At 33.6% G+C, this 18,953-nt stretch overlaps 1 protein-coding gene across 2 annotated transcripts in view; it reads right to left on the bottom strand.

Moving 5' to 3' along the window:
- SPOCK3 (sparc/osteonectin, cwcv and kazal-like domains proteoglycan (testican) 3) overlaps positions 1–18,953 on the bottom strand; it is a 516,259-nt gene that overhangs the window by 238,699 nt on the left and 258,607 nt on the right. For both annotated transcript variants that reach the window (XM_011967787.1, XM_011967788.1), the window contains exon 4: positions 8,467–8,581. In XM_011967787.1, the coding sequence (XP_011823177.1) occupies positions 8,467–8,581 (115 nt within the window). The remainder of the gene's footprint in view (positions 1–8,466; positions 8,582–18,953) is intronic.

The following is an 18,953-nucleotide window of genomic DNA, read 5'->3' on the forward strand; positions in this document are numbered from 1 at the left end:
CAAAAAAAAAAAAAAAAAAAAAGATACATACTGAAGAGCTGTACAAAGCATGATAATAAGAAAAACTAGAACTAACCTTAATGTCCATCAATAAAGTATTAAGTAAATTATGGGATAGTCTTGTAATGGGTTTCTTTACAGCCATTTAAAGAAATGAGATAAAATCCATTTGCTGAATTGCAAATGTTCAAACCATGTTATGTTAAAAAAAGGCACAAAAATGTGCATAAAATATTCCCATTTGGAAGTATGTGTGTTTGTGTAAATGTGTGTGGGTGTGTGTGTAGATAATTCCTGGAAGTGTAGGAGTGGAACTGAGTGGTCTGGGGAGGAAGGAATCAAATCTGTACTGTCTTTTCTATCATATGAAAAGACATTATCCACATCTTTTTTTCATAAGTGTTAAATTTTAAAAATAAAGAAGCTTTAAAATTGCTATCACTTATACCACCTTTGTATAATATTTTCTACCCTTTTCTGTGTAGCTGATAAACAATCATAATTTTTCTTCGTTCTTTCAAAATAATAAAGCAATATAGAAATAGACCAATTTAGAAGAACTAGAATAATCATTATTCTTAACAGGCAGCTAGTTTCCTCTTTCTCATAGACAAAAGAATAGGGTTTTTCTTTTATATAAAAAGCACCTACTACATATTTGTGTAAATATATCCCTTCCTGCATTTCAGAAACCTAAGTAATGTTGATTAAACTTTACTTTGAACTTGAGCATTTTAATCTTCATCTCTTAACGATATTTGATTAAGAGATTAAGGTTCATCCAAAATATGTCTTTAAAAGTAACCTTCATGAATATCCAATTTTTTCTCTTCAAAGGTTTATACCAAATTCTTGTCTATTTGGGGAACAAGAAGAAACCAAGAAATATTTGAATCTTCCTTTGCTGTACTTTTTTTCCCCCAATTCATCCCCTTTTCCTTGTATAGGGGACATTCATGAAGCACTAATTGGATGGCAGAGTAACGGCTTATGTGTGAAGGAATTCCTTCTGTTCACTGTTCACTTTACACCATCAACTGGCCTTCATCTATTCCGTGTCACAATGCACCTTTTTTGTGGCTAGCTGCTCCATTTGACCTCTTCTACTGATCATCAATTTAAACCCCTGTTCTCACAGCTGAAATCTTGGTATACAAGATTCAGAAGTATACACAGAGGCACATTCATTACAAATCTGTTATACAGACTTCAAAGCCAGTACATACGGCAAACAGAACTGTGAAAGATCTCAACACAGATCCAAAATTTCCATCCTTCAAACGCAAGGACAGTTCCTACTAAGCAGAAGGAGTCTTTAGGCCCAGTGGAGAAACAAAATCTCTCTGACAGGACATGCAAGGATTTAGCTATGCTCACTCATAAAAGTTGGCATTCCTTGAGGCATCCAGTACATGTAAATCCTTCTCCTGTATTTTGGAATTTCTGGTCTAAAGCTCCTATTCTCTGGTCATGGGGAGATGGGCAATGCTAAAAGATGTGAAGCAGAGAATCATTAAGGGCAGCAAATTTGTTGAAATTAAGTACCCTAATAATCTTTAACCCACCAAAGGTATGCCCACCCCCATGCTATTTCTCTTTAAGCATCTGTTTCACATTTTTTATAACACAATGAGGGCTCATTGTTTCCATTCTCTTCCTTCTCAACTGCCAAAATCATGTCCCTGCTTTTATTTAATGTATAAGGTAATCTTAAATTTCATATCCTATGATCATGCAAGGAGTAAATCGATTTTCAAATACTTTGTCAATGGCAACCCAACAATTCACCTGTTAGCTATTAAATATACAAACAAGTCACTATCATATTTGTGGGTTAAAAAGCATTTCTAATGTGCTATGGGCACAAAGATGCAAGCATATTTAATTCTACCTTGAGTTGGGAGGGGAGACTGAATAGACCTTTCTCAATAATTAATGTTTATTGAGTGCTTTCATTGTGAAAAGTGCTTTACACAAATTATGTCATTAATTCTCACAAAAACAGAGGGAGATACATAGTATAATTATCAACTCTATCTTTTAAACAAGAAAACTGAGTCTGGGATAATTTAATTTGTTCAAAGTCATTCTGGAGAAATGGAGATGGAGCCAGACTTCAAAGCTAGTCAGTCCAGCTTCAAATTACATACCATTAACCATTATGCTAAAAGCCTTCTCAGAAATGGAGTCTGCCAGAAGAACAAAGGAACAAATGGGCAGGACATCTCACGAGAAAATAAAACACAGCCATAACCAACACCCATGATCATAAAATATACAACATGTTTAGGAAAAAACAGTAATAGCTAACCCTATCATAATGCCTATCATGGATGAAGTAGTTCTAATTGTTTTTGCACATTAAGTCATTAATCCTTAAAGCAACATCACAGAAAGTACCATTTGCATGATACCTACTTTACAGCAGAAAAATCTGAAGCACTCAGAGCTTGAGTAACCCGTCCAAGATCACAAAGCTAAGAACAGTGGGGCTAGACTGTGAAGCCAGGCATTCTGGCTGTGGCCCCTTGTGCTCTGACATACATCCTATGCTCTCTACAGAATGAATTTCCTGCTGTGAGAAAGCCACAATGTGCCATTGAGAGAAAAATACAGAGGAGGCTCTAAAGCTACCTGGGACAGATTATGAAGGACCACGAGGACTTTGGACTTTAATCAACAGGTTCCTGATTTTCAACTGGAGAGGAAATATATCCCAACAATGATAAGGTGTGTTGTGTATTCCAAAAATAAAGTCAATCCTGTGACTTATTTTCATATATGAGAAACATACTTTCTGTTTTTGTGATGCATAACACCAACACAAAGCCTGACCAAATCATATTGACTGACTAATATACAATCTAAGTAGTTGAATTTTCTGATTACAAGTAATTCTCAACTAGGGGAGATTATACTCCCTTCAGGGCGATAATAGAATAACTGGAGAACCTAAAAAGTGTATATTCAGCAAAAAAAGAATATGGGCTAAAACATGCTGAGAAACAGTACATTAGGCAATAGGTATAGAGAAATTTCTTTTTTAAACATATAGGGTGGTGGTAAGATAAGTAACAATTCTACAATGTTTAGAAGAATGTCTCATTTATATAACATGCTTTATAAGTAACATAAGACAATAAAACATAATAAGAGCACAAATTCTAGAATCACAATGACCAGGTTTAGTGTTCAAGTCTACCAATTGAACAAATTAAGTGAATTATCTGACTCAGCTTTTATCACAGGTAAAATGGGGATAACAACTGCAAGTCACCTTACTTTCAACTATTGTAAGATTAAATGAATTATACACATATATGCATGTATGTATGTGTGTGTGTGCGCGCACATACAGATATCAAGTTCCAGACATAAAGGAAACTCTATGAAATTTAGTTATGATCTGTGTTTTAAAAAGAGGAATCAAACAATGTTATACTAATTTGCTATCCAAAGTACAATGACCATTTGTAAATGTAATTAATTTTTAAAAGTTTTGCAAACCTTCATCATCTTAACTAAAATAAATTTATGAAAAGTTAAGTATCTATAAATATCTGTTCATATACATAAAATTGATAATTATGGAAAAAGAATGTATATATGTATATATAAACAAGATAGGCATGATTTCAAATCTGAAATGTATACTTCATATCTATCACCTATCTACCTACCTACCTATCTAACTATACCTATCAATTTTGCTTCTATAGAACTAATCTCAGGCAGAACACCTAGAATCTCAGAGCCTCAGTTATGGGTATAATAGTGTTTAGTATAAAGCATTAGCATCATTGTAAAAGCTAAATCAATTTAAGGCATTTAGTAAAGAGTATTGCATATATTAAGTATGAAATAAATACAGGATTTAATTCTCTCTGAAGACATTATTAATACAGTCATATTCCATAGAAGTTAAATGTCTCACAAGTATGAGAAGCATTATTTTTAAATGATTATGATAAGTTCAATTCAGTTCAACAAACATTTGTGGAACGCTATATAACTTATGCTTTGTGATTAAATCTTTCTGCCCCTTCAATATTTCAACAAAGGAAACACAAACACCATAGCTATTCAATCAGTGATAAATTAAATGCATTTAGATCTTCTTTAAAAAAATAGTCATTATAAACCATGAATTCCAAGATTGCACAGTTAAAACAGATACATTTTAGGACTCACTTCTTTGATAATTATTTTTGATAAGTAGCATTTTACACTACTTTCATCATTTTCTATATAATGCCTTCTTAGGAGGTCAAAAGCACTTCCTTATTGATTCTTTTTTTTTTTTTTTTAATCCTTCGGTGTAAATGAAGTAGAAATTAACGTGGCTAGTTTTGTCCTACAACAACTTCTTCAACCTTACTCTGTCTTATTATGCCAAACCTTTTTCTTTTAATATCAGCAGCATCGATTGGTGCCACCAACACTGATCTAGAAACAGTGCTAATTATCTGCAGCTGCACAGACAGCAAGGGAGCATAAAACACTGGGCTTCTTGCTCACAATATACAAAAACAACAAAACAATCACCCTCAGCTGTCAGCATCTGCAGCTCTTTCCCCAAGGGTAACAATAGAAAAAGGGGATCACATTCAAAGCTTGGAAAACCCATCATGTATTTCATATTAAAGCATCTAAATAATGGGTTATGTTACCATATTGGAAAAACGTGCTACAGCTAAAGTTCTTTCTCATTATTCATACCACTATTTTCTTTTAACTGGTAGTGACAATGGTAACAGAAAGCGCAATAACAAAGATATCACCTGGTTTGAGACCAGTTCTTCACAGAAAAAGCCATTTGGAGACAATCTCCAAATATATGACTTTCAACATCACTTATTTGGATGGTTTACACCATCCTCTACACTGGCAGTGGTGGTCAAAGCTAGAGTAAAACTGTGATTCACCTAATCATGTTATTTTTCTGATTTCAGAGGACAATTATTGTTATTTAAAACACTAAGAAAGGAAAAATTTACTAATTATTTCCATTATTTACAAATCCAAGTGAAGGACCTAGTAGTTTCTTAAAACTAATTTTTACATTCCTCATTTCATATTTAAATATCCTTCTTTAACAAGATCATGTGTCTTTCAGGGATATGTATGGAGCTGGAAGCCATCATCCCAGTAAACTAACACAGGAACAGAAAACCAAACACCACATGTTCTCACTTATAAGTGAGAGCTGAACAGTGAGAACACGTGGACACAGGGAGAGGAACAACGCACACCGTGGCCTGTCAGTGTGTGTTGACAGTGGGGGGAAGGGGGAGCGAGAGCATCAAGATAAATAGCTAATGCATGCGGGGCTTAATATGTAGGTGATAGGCTGATAGGTGCAGCAAACCACCATGGAACACCTTTACCTATAAAACAAATCTGCACATTCTGCACATGTATCCTGGAACTTAAACTAAACTAAAATAAACATTTTAAAAATATTTCTTTTCCTTTTATTTGATAAATCATGCATTCATTTATTCCTCCATTTAAAACATATTTGTTGATTGATGCCTATACCCTCCTTAATTCATTTTCAACAAATATACACAAAGCACTAAGAAAATAACGTTTAAACCTAGATTATCTAGATTGGCCATTTCAATTGATCAAAGTATATGTCAAAATTTTCTTCCTAAATATTTTACAAATGGCAGCGGTTCCCCTAAACTCCTCAAAGAAAACATGTACTGAGCAGTAATGTAAGATGTGGGTTCACAGTAGTAAATAAGACACCTTCACTGAGCTTTCAGTCAGTCAAAGGAGATCGATGTCAGACAGACTATTACAAATGTTGTGAGCATTATAAGATGAGAAGTTTAAAATTCTAAGGCAATGGAGAAATGAGTGTGATATATTGTATTGGGAAGAGGAGACTGGAAAATGTGTTTGAAAAATTGTGTTCGCCTTGCAGAAAGAAACGGCAGGTTTCCTTTCTCTTTTATGAGATCAAGGGAAAAAAGAATAAGTTGTTCCTTAAAAGGAAAAAAAAGTAGCAATATATATTCTAAACTATGCAAATGGCCAAAACTTGATTAATTAAGCCCACTTTCCCTGCTTTCTCTACCCCATCCCCAAAATACACACAATCCTCAAATCTAAGATCTAGATTATTTATATTAGCCATTTTTATTGATAAAGTGCTTGGCAAAGCTCTTCTTCCCTAAGTGTTGTATAAACATTCACTATGTACTGACATCCTCAAAGCAAATAAAGCATATCAAATATTAATCTTAAAATCAATTTGTTGGGAACTAGTGATTTATTTATTGACTAGAGTGTGGATTGAATGAAAATTTATAAATAGTCTCTATCAGAAATAGAACAGGACTAAATACTATTTACATAAAACATTTTGAAATTCACCCACTAAAAGCATATTAGTCTCCGCTCTGAACCCCCTGCGCCACTACACCGAAGGCAAAGCTTCAGTAGTGCCCTATTAAGGGTCTTTCAATTTTATATATTAAGGGATATTTGGCTATTGGTTTCTGATAGTCTTTATCATGTTAAGGAAGATTTTTGCCTGTAGTTAAGTCGTTTAATAAGTCAGAGAAGTAATGAGACAGCATAGTTGTAAAAAGCTTAGACTCTGGGGTCAATCAGTACCGATTGGAATTGAAGCTCTGAATAATTGTAGCTTCGTAGTCTTGAGTCAGTTACTTTAACCTCTCTTAGCTTCAGTGTCCAGCAAGTGTCAAAACGAGTGTGTCTCTGCCACAGACATGATATTAACTGTGAGGTCTTTGGTTGCTCTTTGACTTGGGTTCATGGGGCCAGGGGTGAAGTGGCAGGTGAATCTTTTCAAAGCTGTTAAATGTCTGCACATGGAAATCTTTCCCAGGGTGTCTAGAATTTGTGATAAAACAGCTTTTGCTTTTATGGGAGATGAACTTACGTAGTCTCTGTAACTTAGGTGAGAGATCATATATGAATCCCTTTTGAAACCCTTCTTTTTTTTTATTTCACCCCAATATACACACATTCACATACTAATATTTTTAAATTTGTTTGATTAATTAATAGAAAGGCCAATAAATTTAGAATCCTAAGGAAATAAATAGAAAAATGAGTTTCTGGTCCAAAGCTTTGTTATCCCTTTGAAAAATTAGCATCAAAGTCAGGATTAACAGGGGATATATTACTGATAACTGCTTCACCCATTTGTGCTCTCCCCTAGAAGGCTAACTTTATAGAATTGTGATTTTCAAGAAGTCTTTTATTCTTTATGTCACCAAACCGTTGTTTTCTTTCTCCTACTCCCTCTGTGTCTTCCACAAGTACGTTATTGAGATACCATGATTCTAACCCAAGTGAACACATTTCCAAACCCCCATACCTTTGTTACATCAACCTCCCTTGGTTCTAGAAATCTGCCACTATAGACTTAACATTGTGAAATAAAGACTTCTAATCCTTTTAGCATGTAAAAGAGGGTGTTATGTATATGTGCTCTTACATTATAAGAAATATCAATGTAACAAATATTTGTTTTCTAGAAATGCTATTTATATTCTTATTTTCCAATATTCTTATTATCCTCTTACTCTTGGTGTGTTTGAGTAACAGAATTTATATGCAAGTACACTAAAGCCAAAAATCCAATTTTTCTCTAAGCATACACAAATAGCAAAATTTTCTTTGTTCATTTGATTTGAAAGCAATACATACATTAAGTCTATTATCAAAGAAAGAATATTCTCAAAAAGTAACTTTAAAAATGATAAAGGAAATGAATACACCACTTGTTTTAGTCGGCTAACCAATGAATTCTTGTTTGATTGTTGACGCGTTCAAATGTTTAAGACAGCACCAAACTACACAGGCTATTTCTAAATTACTGGTCCTTCCCAAAACAGAGCCCGTCTAACAGAAGCAGTGATGGTTGTCATAAGATACTTGAAATCCTCCCTTCCTCTTTAGAAATTGTGAATCAGCATCCAGGGAATAGATGTAAGGACTCCACTGGTATGAGTGACTCCTACAGAAGGTGTCCTGAGGGGTTCGAGTCCCAATTGCCTATTTCGTGACTTTTAATCTCTTTTTATGAACATCAATCAGTTTCTCTCCCGTAACTTTCTAACTCTCTCCTGAGGGAAATAAAGATGTTTGAATAGCCACAAACAAAAATATGCGGAGGGAACAAAACTAATTGTTCCTTAAACTTGAAAAAGCACAAACATCTAGATATAACATTTAAATATCATCTTTATACGACCTTCTTTATTTAATAATATATGCCTCAAATTCTATAATCTGTAGTAATGGTGATTGATACCAATGTTTAACCCAAGTGAATCATAATTGTATTAACCAAGCTTCTGTAACTGCTTCAATAAAACTCTGCATAAAAGATTAGCAGGTGCTGCCAAATATTTATACTCTGCAGTTATTTCTGGTAAGGAGCACTGTTCAATCAGTGGGATTAAATTTAACAATGTTTACCTGTGTGTAAGCCTCCGGTGACTAATGCAGACTGCAGTCTGAGAATCTTGAGCAATGCATACTTTATGGCGACTACATTTCATCTTTAAGCATGGATCCTTAGCTGGATCTAAAGCTAAAAAAAAAAAAATTGCACAGAAAATATTAAAATAAGCTTCTGTAAAATGGAGGTATCACATCCCATGAAACACAACTTGATCAGGTAATTTACATAGTGCTTAATTGTAAACTTTCTTCACATTCTTCCTCTGTTAAAAGATACTTCTGCTTCTACCCACATAACTCAGACTTAACAGCTAGCTGTAGTTTAGTCTCATCCACTCTATTCAGAAGCTAAGATGTACATACGCCTATGATCAAACAATGTGTTATCAAAATAGAAACTTTAAGACCCAAACTTTCTGTGGTTGCTACTACCTTCTAAGCAGCAAAAGTGGTGAAATAAAGTTAGAGTATGTTACTGAAGTATTTTATGACAGTGGAAAACTACAATCTATATCCTTGCTTTCCCTAGATAAATGCTGGTGGGTAAATAAAAGGGATGAAACAAACAAACAAAAATGTCAGTGAACATTTGTGGATATCTTTGTTATCCAAAAATAGTCTGGAGCTGTATTTGGAGACTGGATGAATGTGTGATAGTAAGAACTGAGATTCTGCATTTTCATTTTTACATCGTTTGTGCATAACATTTGGACCACCATTTCTTCAAACAAACCTCTGTCTTGATGGCTACCAACAAAAAGACTATGTGAAATGTTGATGGTTTCATTTTATAACAGCTTTATTTATATGTAATTCACATACTACACCATTCGGGCAGTTAAGTTTACGACCAATGTTTTTCAGTATGTTTGCAATTGTAAAACTATCACCACAATCAATATTAGAATAATTTCATCACCAAAAATACCCAAACATATCCTCTTGTTATCATCCCCTTCCCTCTCCTCTCCAACTAGTATTAGGCAAATACTCATTTAATTTCCATCTCTAGAGATTTTCCTATTCTGGACATTTTATATAAATTGAATGATAACATTTGTGGTGCTTCGTGCCTAGCTTCTTTCACTTGAACAATGTTTCTGAAGTTCAATCATGTTGTACCATGAATCACGACTTCATTCCTTTATATTGCTGAATATTATGCCTTTTTACAGATACACCACATTTTATTTATTCACTAGTAGATATGCATTTTGACTGTTTCTACTTTTTGGCTATTGTAAATAATACTGATATTAGTGATCATTCATGATTAATCCCAGTGACACTTTTTTTGTTATTGTTGGGGGCAGATCAGAGGAGGAGTTGGTAAAAATAAACAAAAGGCACTGAGTGTCCAGATTTGGTACATGCCAAAATTGAGAGAAAGAAACAATGAAATAAGGTAAACAAAAAGTTCTAGTGCACAAAGAGAAATAAAACCAGAAAAAGGTGCATTTGGAATATGCAGAAGTATTTGGAAAGGCTCCAGGCTGACCAGTGGACATAAAATGTGGATTTGAGACAATCTTTGAGGGTAACTCAAGCTGATACTTAAGCATATTTAGTCAATAGCCTAAATAAAGTGAATATATTTTGATAATCAATGCATTTTATTTATTTTATTATATTTTATTTTATTTTTGAGACAGTCTGTGTTTGACACCCTGGCTAGAGTTCAGTGGCGCGATCTCGGCTCACTGCAACCTCTGCCTCACAGGCTTAAGTGATTCTCCTGCCTCAGCCTCCCAAGGAGCTGGGACTACAGGCACGTGCCACCATGCCCAGCTAATTTGTGTATTTTTAGTAGAGACGGGGTTTCACCACGTTGGCCAGGCTGCTCTCGAACTCCTGACCCCAAATGATCCACCCACCTTAGCATCCCAAAGTGCTGGGATTACAGTGGTGAGCCACTGCTCTCGGCCTGAAAATTGATGAATTTAATAAAATACAGACATAAGCTATAATACATATGCACATATGTCTTACTGATTTCAATATATAAAGTATATTTCTGCAAAACTCTTGTTAGAGATTTGACATAACCATGAGATTTAAAATAATGTTAACACATATCATTGGTGAAATATTAACTAACAGACATTTTGTATTATTCCATGCTAAAGTGGTCAAGACATTAAATGCATCTATTTGGAACACAAATGTTTCAATTTTCTTCATACTAAGAGAATTTTTTAATGAGTAATGATAGATTAATTATAGCTTTCCCTATTTGGTCAGTAGCTTTAATAATGAAAATAAACTATATTACTTTTTCATTGTCTATAAAATGATAAATATACTCTGTTCACTATGCAAATATAAATTGCTACAACATTCTTTTCAGACTATCACAGTTTGAATCATCATTAGGTAAAAAATATTGTCTTCAAAGTATTGCACTACAAAAGGGTGTGACTTCTTGTTGGACAACATAAAAGAAAAAACCATACAATAACTTAGAAGGCATCAAAAGTGTTTTGAGCTATTTCTAATGTTTAGTCTATGTTGATTTCTAATTATTAAAATAACATTTTTAAAATTCATTAAACAATTCTGCCTAACAATTAAATAATGTCATTGTTACCTGCCTCTGCACTACATGTACATATGTCATATACTCCTTTTGAGTATACTTAATCTTGGACTTATGTTCTGAAAAAGGAGTGTTTTCATTTTGAAATAAAACACTATAGTATATATAAAATTATGATTAATCTAGTTATTATTTGAATGCAGACTGGTATGATTATAGCTATTTTTTCTTTACCTTATAAAATATACATTCGATGATTTCCAAAAGTTCTATGACACAGTTTTGTCATACATGCTCAAGAAAATAGAACTCAAAAATTGGCATACAGTGAAAACAGAACAAATTTAACACATGAAAAATAATGTAATTAGTTTTACATAAGATTCTATGTATATGACCAAATAAGAGAGGAGCAGTATTTGTCAGGAGGTGGAAAATATAGGAGAAAGTGAATATAAAGAATCAGATACATAGCATGTACAATAACAAAAAGACCACTTTCTGTGCGTGAGATTTTAACCATCTGTATTTTTTAGTAGAATTCACATTGTTGGCAGCTTAAAAAATACAAAACATTACACACTGTAAATACAGATGCCTAAGATTTTATTCTTGAAATCACAACAATAACACAACAAATTTCTCTTGGCTGAAGTCCATGGATTAGAATCAATCCTGTGCCTTAAAGAGACCTGGCATAAATTCATCATCTCCCTCTGTTGTGTTCTTCTTTCCGTCTTGTTTTCCATTTAACATCTCCTCTTCTGTTCTGCATGATTGTATTTAGTCTTCTCTCCAGCAACCAGTCAAACTACCTCTACAAAGATTTCAGCAACTGCATTTGACTTCACTTGGCTATGTTCTTTTCTTCATCCTAACCTCTAATAAACTTTCTGGTCAGTGTAAACTAACCTGGGTACCTGACAAGTTTTTCTTTGGTTGTGTTTCAGAAAATAGCATTTGTATTTTAAACAACTGCCACATAATGTATCCTTTGAGCATCATTACATTTGCAATGTAGTATTTCCCTCAATCTTTTGCCAGAATACTTGTTTTTTAGTCCAGAATTTTTCTTAGTTACTTCCAGACAAGCATAAACTAGGAAGAATCAGGCCTTATCCAGCCCATAATGGTGGGAATGCCTGAGGCAGCAAGGGTAGGTGATACCAGAAACAAATGTGAATGAAGCCCTGTATGTCAGTAAAAAAGAAATGTAATTCATGAGAAGTCCTAATGTGAAGGGAACAAGAAAGTAAAGATGCACAATGCAGGTAACATGTCAGGAAAACAAACATGGGTGATAATTTACAGGTAGGAGAAGAAAAGTTCGTATTGATATTCATATTTAGTGCATGTGGCGTAGGAAAAGGCAGTCACATCATTAAGGTGCAAAAAAATGACATTAATGTTAGTATTAATAATTGAAATTAATTTTAACATGGAAGGCTGAAACTTTTAATCTGCACAAATTCTTCTCCAGATCTTAGCTGAGTTTGTTCACAAGTCTGTATTTTAGATTAAATCCTAATAATTCTAAGCAAAATTACTTTTAAATCATGCTGTATATAATGCTTGGTAAACTTAAGGCGAAACAGTGCACCTTAGCTTGGCCAATTCCAGATAAAAATTTCTTAGATATAATAGGAACTTAACCCCACTAATATTGACTCAGATTTGTGAAAGACCAGACTAGTATAAACAAATAATCTCGAATCTGTTAAGGTCATCTACATACCAAAGAATTTGAACCACATGATCTCTAAAATCATATTCTGCTCTAAAAGTGGATTACATTCTAGCATACAGTTTTGGCACCAGATATCATACAAGAATTGCATCTTGTCTCCAACAGACTCAACATTTTTATTAGCAGAGATGTATAAATAGTTATTAATAATTAGAATACATTGTTAAGTGGAACCTACAAAAATATATACAATATACACAGAGAAAGAGAGACAGAGAGATCACATGATGGTGAATGGAAGAAAACTAGAATAAGTGACACCTTGGGTAAGTTTTAAAAGATATATAGGGCCCACCAAGTGCACAAAATGAAAGGAAACCCCAGTGTAAGTAGATAGAATAAACAGCAAAAACATAGAAAAAGGATGCCCTACTCATGGAATGGCAAATAATTCAGGACCAATGACCTATAAAATGCTCATATCACCTGTGAGCATTGTGGAAAACACTGAACAGGGAGATGGAAGCTTCTTAGCCTTCCAGAGTTTTATCATTTTGGTAATGTCATGGCCTGGCATGATTTTAAGTAGAAGAGTGGCATGATTATGTATTACAGAAAGACCACACACAAGAATTTGGAGATAGTTTGAAGTGTATGTGATTAAGACAGGGATATTAACCAGCTGTATGAGAGAGAACGAATAAGAACCTGACCTAAGATAAATGGGTGTGAACATGGAGAAGAGGAGATGCATTTCAAAGACATAAAGGACACTGATTCAATAGGGTCTAATTATTAATTTAATAGAAGGGAGAAATTGGTCAGAAATAAAATAAATGGTGTTTGGTGGCTCCACTGAACAATAAATAAGATATCTGGTGGCAAGAAAAAAAATATAGTGAGTTAGTTGTGAGAAGTTAAGGTGATGACCTTATCTTTCATATTAGTGAAATGCCTGTGGTGACATCCAGAGACAAATACTCAGCTGTCACCTAGATATTTGGATCTAGTATTCCAAGGAAAAGTTAGGGGAAAGATGTCCCTCCAGTAGTCACCTTAAAGAATGTACGATAGAAACATAATCAGTTTTGTAATCTAGTTCGATTTGGATGCTTAGCTTGATGACATATTTAAAGTAAAATGATGGAAAACCTATTTTTATGGCCGACTCTCTTATCTTCTTTCCACAGCACATTTTTGCATTGGAACTGAGAACTCAGGCACCATCTCCCAGGTTTTATGCATACTGAGACCAGAATAATGGACAATGATTTTCTTGGAATCATGAGCTTCTCGCCCATCGCCTTACTATTTTGAGAACAGGGATGCAGAAACCATTAAAAACAAACAAACAAACAAACAAACAAACAAAAAAACAGTAGTCAGAATCCCTTTATGTACGTTGTGCAAACCTTCTACTCTGGACGAAAAATTAGAAAGTTCTTAGACCTTAGAATTTCAATGTCCTTTAAAATGCTGACTTATAATCACAACACCCAAAAACTTCTGATAATGGAAAGGTCTTTGTTTTTTTATTTTTGCTGTTGTTGCCAGGGACTTGCAAATACTTGTGAAAATCTGATACTTGTGAAATACTTGTGAAAATTTGATAAATAAAATGATACTGTTAATTAATGTAAATTAATTTATGATTTTAACTCAATTTAGTGTTTAGCTTCAAAAGGACTACTATTTTTAATTGCAGTGTGGTGTGCAGCAGAATTATAATTTTTTTACAGGATATACATGTAGTCGTATGCATTATATGATACACAAATCATATTGATTTTTTACAGTATGCACATTTCAAAATTCTATACACATTTGTTCTAAGGATTTGGATGGGATATTGTATGAGCATTCAATTATTGCAACTTACTCAGTATCTGCTATGTGCCAGTACAGTTCTTTTTTGTTTATGTGTAAAATATCCTTAAATCCATTTTCTGAATCATGTTAGCATCTCAGTTTTAGATGTCAGAAAACTATAGCTCAAATACAATGTTTATCCTAGGATGTATAACTAGCAACTGGTAGAACCAGTTTCAAACCTAAGGCCTTGGAATTACAAAACCTGAATAATTTGCCACAGAAGAATCCTGTTTCCTGAGCTTGCAGTGAGATTCAGAGTAGCTGAAACAATGTCCTGTGATCAGCTGACCTTTATATTCTCTATAATAGAATAAAAAGTTAAAACTTTTGCTGAAATAATATTCACATATAATATCTAGTAAGACAAACAGAAAAGACTGTAAGATTGACTATCACCAGAGTATTTGTCTAGTTTTCATTCTGAGAGTTCATTCTTATGGTTACATTTGTTGCTTTCTCTCTAATAAATCAGTTCCATATACAATTGCTTGGAACCTAATACTGTATTCTGATAATTTGCCTACCCAGAAAATCATTCAACAATGCCTTAAAGCCATCTATTTAATCTGATCTTTACATTTCACATTAAAGCACTATCATTTTAATGCAAAATACAGACTTTTTTTGGGAAACCCTTCAACTATTTGATCTGTTAATTGATTTTTCACTACTTTAAAATAATCATCATATGTTCTATTTTAACTCTGCCTCTTTTCCCAGGCATATTTCTAGGCAGGGGTATTGTTTCCTCATACCTGTTGCTTCTACAGCACTGCTTCTCTTACATACTCTTTATCCCTCTCAACTCAGAACTCTCTTGCGCCACTTTGCTCTTTCATCACAGCATGGCCACGTCCAAGGATTCTTTGGGTAAATACTGTTGTCATTCTTTTCTATAGAGATTCATTTCCATGGAGATGTACTTAAGGGAAGTTTTTGTTGTTGTTATCTCTAGAATTCATAAGCCTGCTCTCCATCACCAGAGCCTTCTTCCAAGGAGTACATATATCCCTGCATTCACCTTGAAGCATTATTTTTCAGTTCTCAGAAATGTGTGAATTTAATGGAGCTCAAGGAAACATTAATACCCTGGCTTCTGGCTCTATTCTTATATGACTGATGCAATATATATACAATCATCCTTTTGTATCTGTAGAGTATTGGTTCCAGGGCCCCGGAGGGTACCAAAATCTGCAGATGCTCGAGACCCTTATATAAAATGGTGTAGTACTTCCAAATAATCTACACACATCCTCTTGTATAGTTTAAGTAATCTCTAGATTATTCATACCTAATACAATGTAAATGCTATAAAATAGTTGGTATACTGTATTTATTTTATTAGTATTTTTATTGTTATATTGCTATTTTAATTTTTTTCAAATCTTTTTGGTCTGTGGCTGCTTGAATCCACGGATGTGGAGTTTGCTTATTCTGAGGACCAGTTGTAATCTGATTTAAGCAACAAGTCAGTCCTTACCGCAATCTCCGTAAAACCTTAAATATCTAGCTGAAAGAAGTTAGTCACATTGTTCACAAAACAAGGTCATTACCCTATGGAAATCTAAAATGCCCTTTATCTGTAGAAAATCCTTTACTTCTTCTGTGGCAAGAAAAGTATTGACTAGGCTTTATAACTTTAAAATGAAAAAGTTTAAATTTGTGACAAGCCTGCCTATGTTCAGTAGAACCTCTAAGAGCTTACCGATGATGCTTTTGTCAACAGCTTTTCCTCCTTTCGTGAGTGAAGGTGACAGGGCAGTGCTTAATTATGAATATTACCATTGGCCGAAGTCTAATGACGCTAAGGTATTAGACCTTCTAAATATCAGTGTATTTCAGAATTTTATTTTGTTTCAAGAGGATTTATGAAAGAAATATATTTTTTCACATATTTCTAAGTGTCAAAAGGAAAAAGAATACAAGATAATTCAGTGCTAATAAAATATGCACAAGGTTCATGCAGATCGGGAAGGCGAAGAAGACACTTAATGAAAATAAGTTTTAAAACTAGAAATATATTTATTTTTTGAGCTTGAGCGGTAGTAGCAGTCCATTATTATTATAATAGCAAGATTGTTTGACATCTAAAAATAACCTTTTATATACAGAGTTGAAGGTTTAAAAATCAGCATTTTTTAAAAGTCTAATTTTGTAAATGTACTAAATCATAAAGAATTTCAGGAAGATTAATATTCTATTGTAATTTTTTATATGTGATTGTTGTTCCATGTTGATCCTATTATAATATAAATATATACTTAATTCTTATTTTCAAATACAGAATGATTAAGTCATATTAGGACATTTATAATTCTTCTTAGCAACACTATAAACTATATTACTAGAGGTAATATTAGCATGAAGCTATAAAAGTTGTAGCATAAAAGGCTATGGTAGAGGATTTAAATACGTAAGTCTTACATATTTAGGGACCATACAATGATGTTACACAGTCTTTTTAAGAAATTCCTTCTTCAAAAATGAATTCTCATTTTAGATAGTCACATTTTTCTCTTTAACCAAGTAAACTTGTGCTTATATGCTGACTACTGTTTTAAAATGTCTTTTGTAAAATGTAGTACACGTACACCATGAAGGAGTATACAGTCATAAGAAAGAATGAAATCATGTCCTTTGCCGCAACATAGATACAGCTGGAGGCCATTATTCTAAGTGAAGTAACACAGAAACAGAAAATCAAATACCACATGTTCTCACTTACAAGTGGGAGCTAAACAAAGAGTACACATGGACCTAAAGACGGAAATAATAGACAGTGGGGACTCCAAAAGCAAGAAGGGAGGGAAGCGGGGAAGGACTGGAAAAACTACCTATTTGGTACTATGGTCACTGTTTGAGTGACGGGTCCACTAGATGCCTAAACCCCAGCATTACACAGTGCATCCCTGTAACAACCTGAACGTGTACCCCCTAGAATCCATAACAATTAAAAAGAATAATATATCCCTAAAAAGTTTTTAAAAATAAAAGGTCTTCAATTACTTTTTCTTTTGTCTAACTAATATGCTTCATATCATATTTACATGATAATCTAGTTATCCTTCAATAAAGTCTGTCCCATATGAATAAAAATGATAAATAAAAAATACTAATAAACATCCAACAACAACAAAATACCTTAAAAAATGCTAAACCATAGGCTAGGATCTGGCAATTTTAATATGTATCCGAAGGCATTACATGTTCTCTTGGGTGATGCAAAGAAAATGGGAACTGGATTTGGGAACCCTTTAAAGCCTGGATTCCTGAGGAGCTTCTTCTTTAATTAAATAAGAAAGCCAAGCAATTAACCAAAATAAACATAAAATTGCAAGCGTATCCAAACACTAGTTTAAAAAATAATTACCATGAAAGTATATAAAACTCCAAGCCTTTTCCACATTGGTGGTGAGGTTTTAATTTATATTATTTTCATGGTGTAAAAAAATTCAAGCTCATAATTTAATAAAATGTTGGTGGAAACCAGTTACAAATCCTAAGTCTGTGAGAGAAACAAATGCAATTTCTGCAGTATCAGAATTTTTCACAAGGCAGTGCATACAGAACCCTCACAATGCCAAAAATAATAACAACCAAAATAATAAAATAAATATAATGAAGAGGATCACACACACAAAATTGCAAACCACACCAGGAAACAAATAATCCAAACCATTCAAAAATCCAAATTCAATCCACTCAAAAACTAGCATATGAATAAATCAAAATATTCTTGTAAAATCAAAAAGGGGCAAAATATTAAGCATGTTTATATTAATTCATGGCATAAGAGAAAATATTTGATTAAAGATATAAAATAACTATAGAAATATAAAAACAACATGATAGCATGAAAAAATTAAAACAGACCTTCTAGAAATTAAAAAGAATTAAAATTTAAAAAGTAGTTGCAGATTAACAACCCTAGCCGTCAGAGGAAATAATAGTGAGTTCTGAGTACGATTATTAAAATTAAATTAACTACCAAAACACATTATGTTGAAACTGAAAAGAAATAAACAATAAGCGGGTGGGGGGGGAGTAAATTGAAAGCAACCAAAAGGAAAAAGCAGTTTGTTTTCAGGGAACAACCACAGACTAAGAGCGAATTTACGAGTTAATGGCAAATCACGGCAAAACATGTGAAATCATATATTGTGGTGAGGAACAAATAATTATCAAATAAGAATTCCGGGCCAGACACGATGGCTCATACCTGTAATCCCAGTACTTTGGGAGGCTGAAGTGGGCAGATCGCTTGAGCTCAAGGGTTTGAGACTACCCTGGGCAATACGGAAAAACTCATCTTTACAAAAAGTTCAAAAATTAGCTGGGTGTGGTGCCCGTGCCTGTAGTCCCAGCTACTCAGAAGGCTGAGATGTGGAGAATCACTTGAGCTGAGGA

This window comes from Mandrillus leucophaeus, unplaced genomic scaffold (assembly GCF_000951045.1).
Source record: "Mandrillus leucophaeus isolate KB7577 unplaced genomic scaffold, Mleu.le_1.0 Scaffold81, whole genome shotgun sequence".
Lineage (NCBI taxonomy): Eukaryota > Metazoa > Chordata > Mammalia > Primates > Cercopithecidae > Mandrillus > Mandrillus leucophaeus.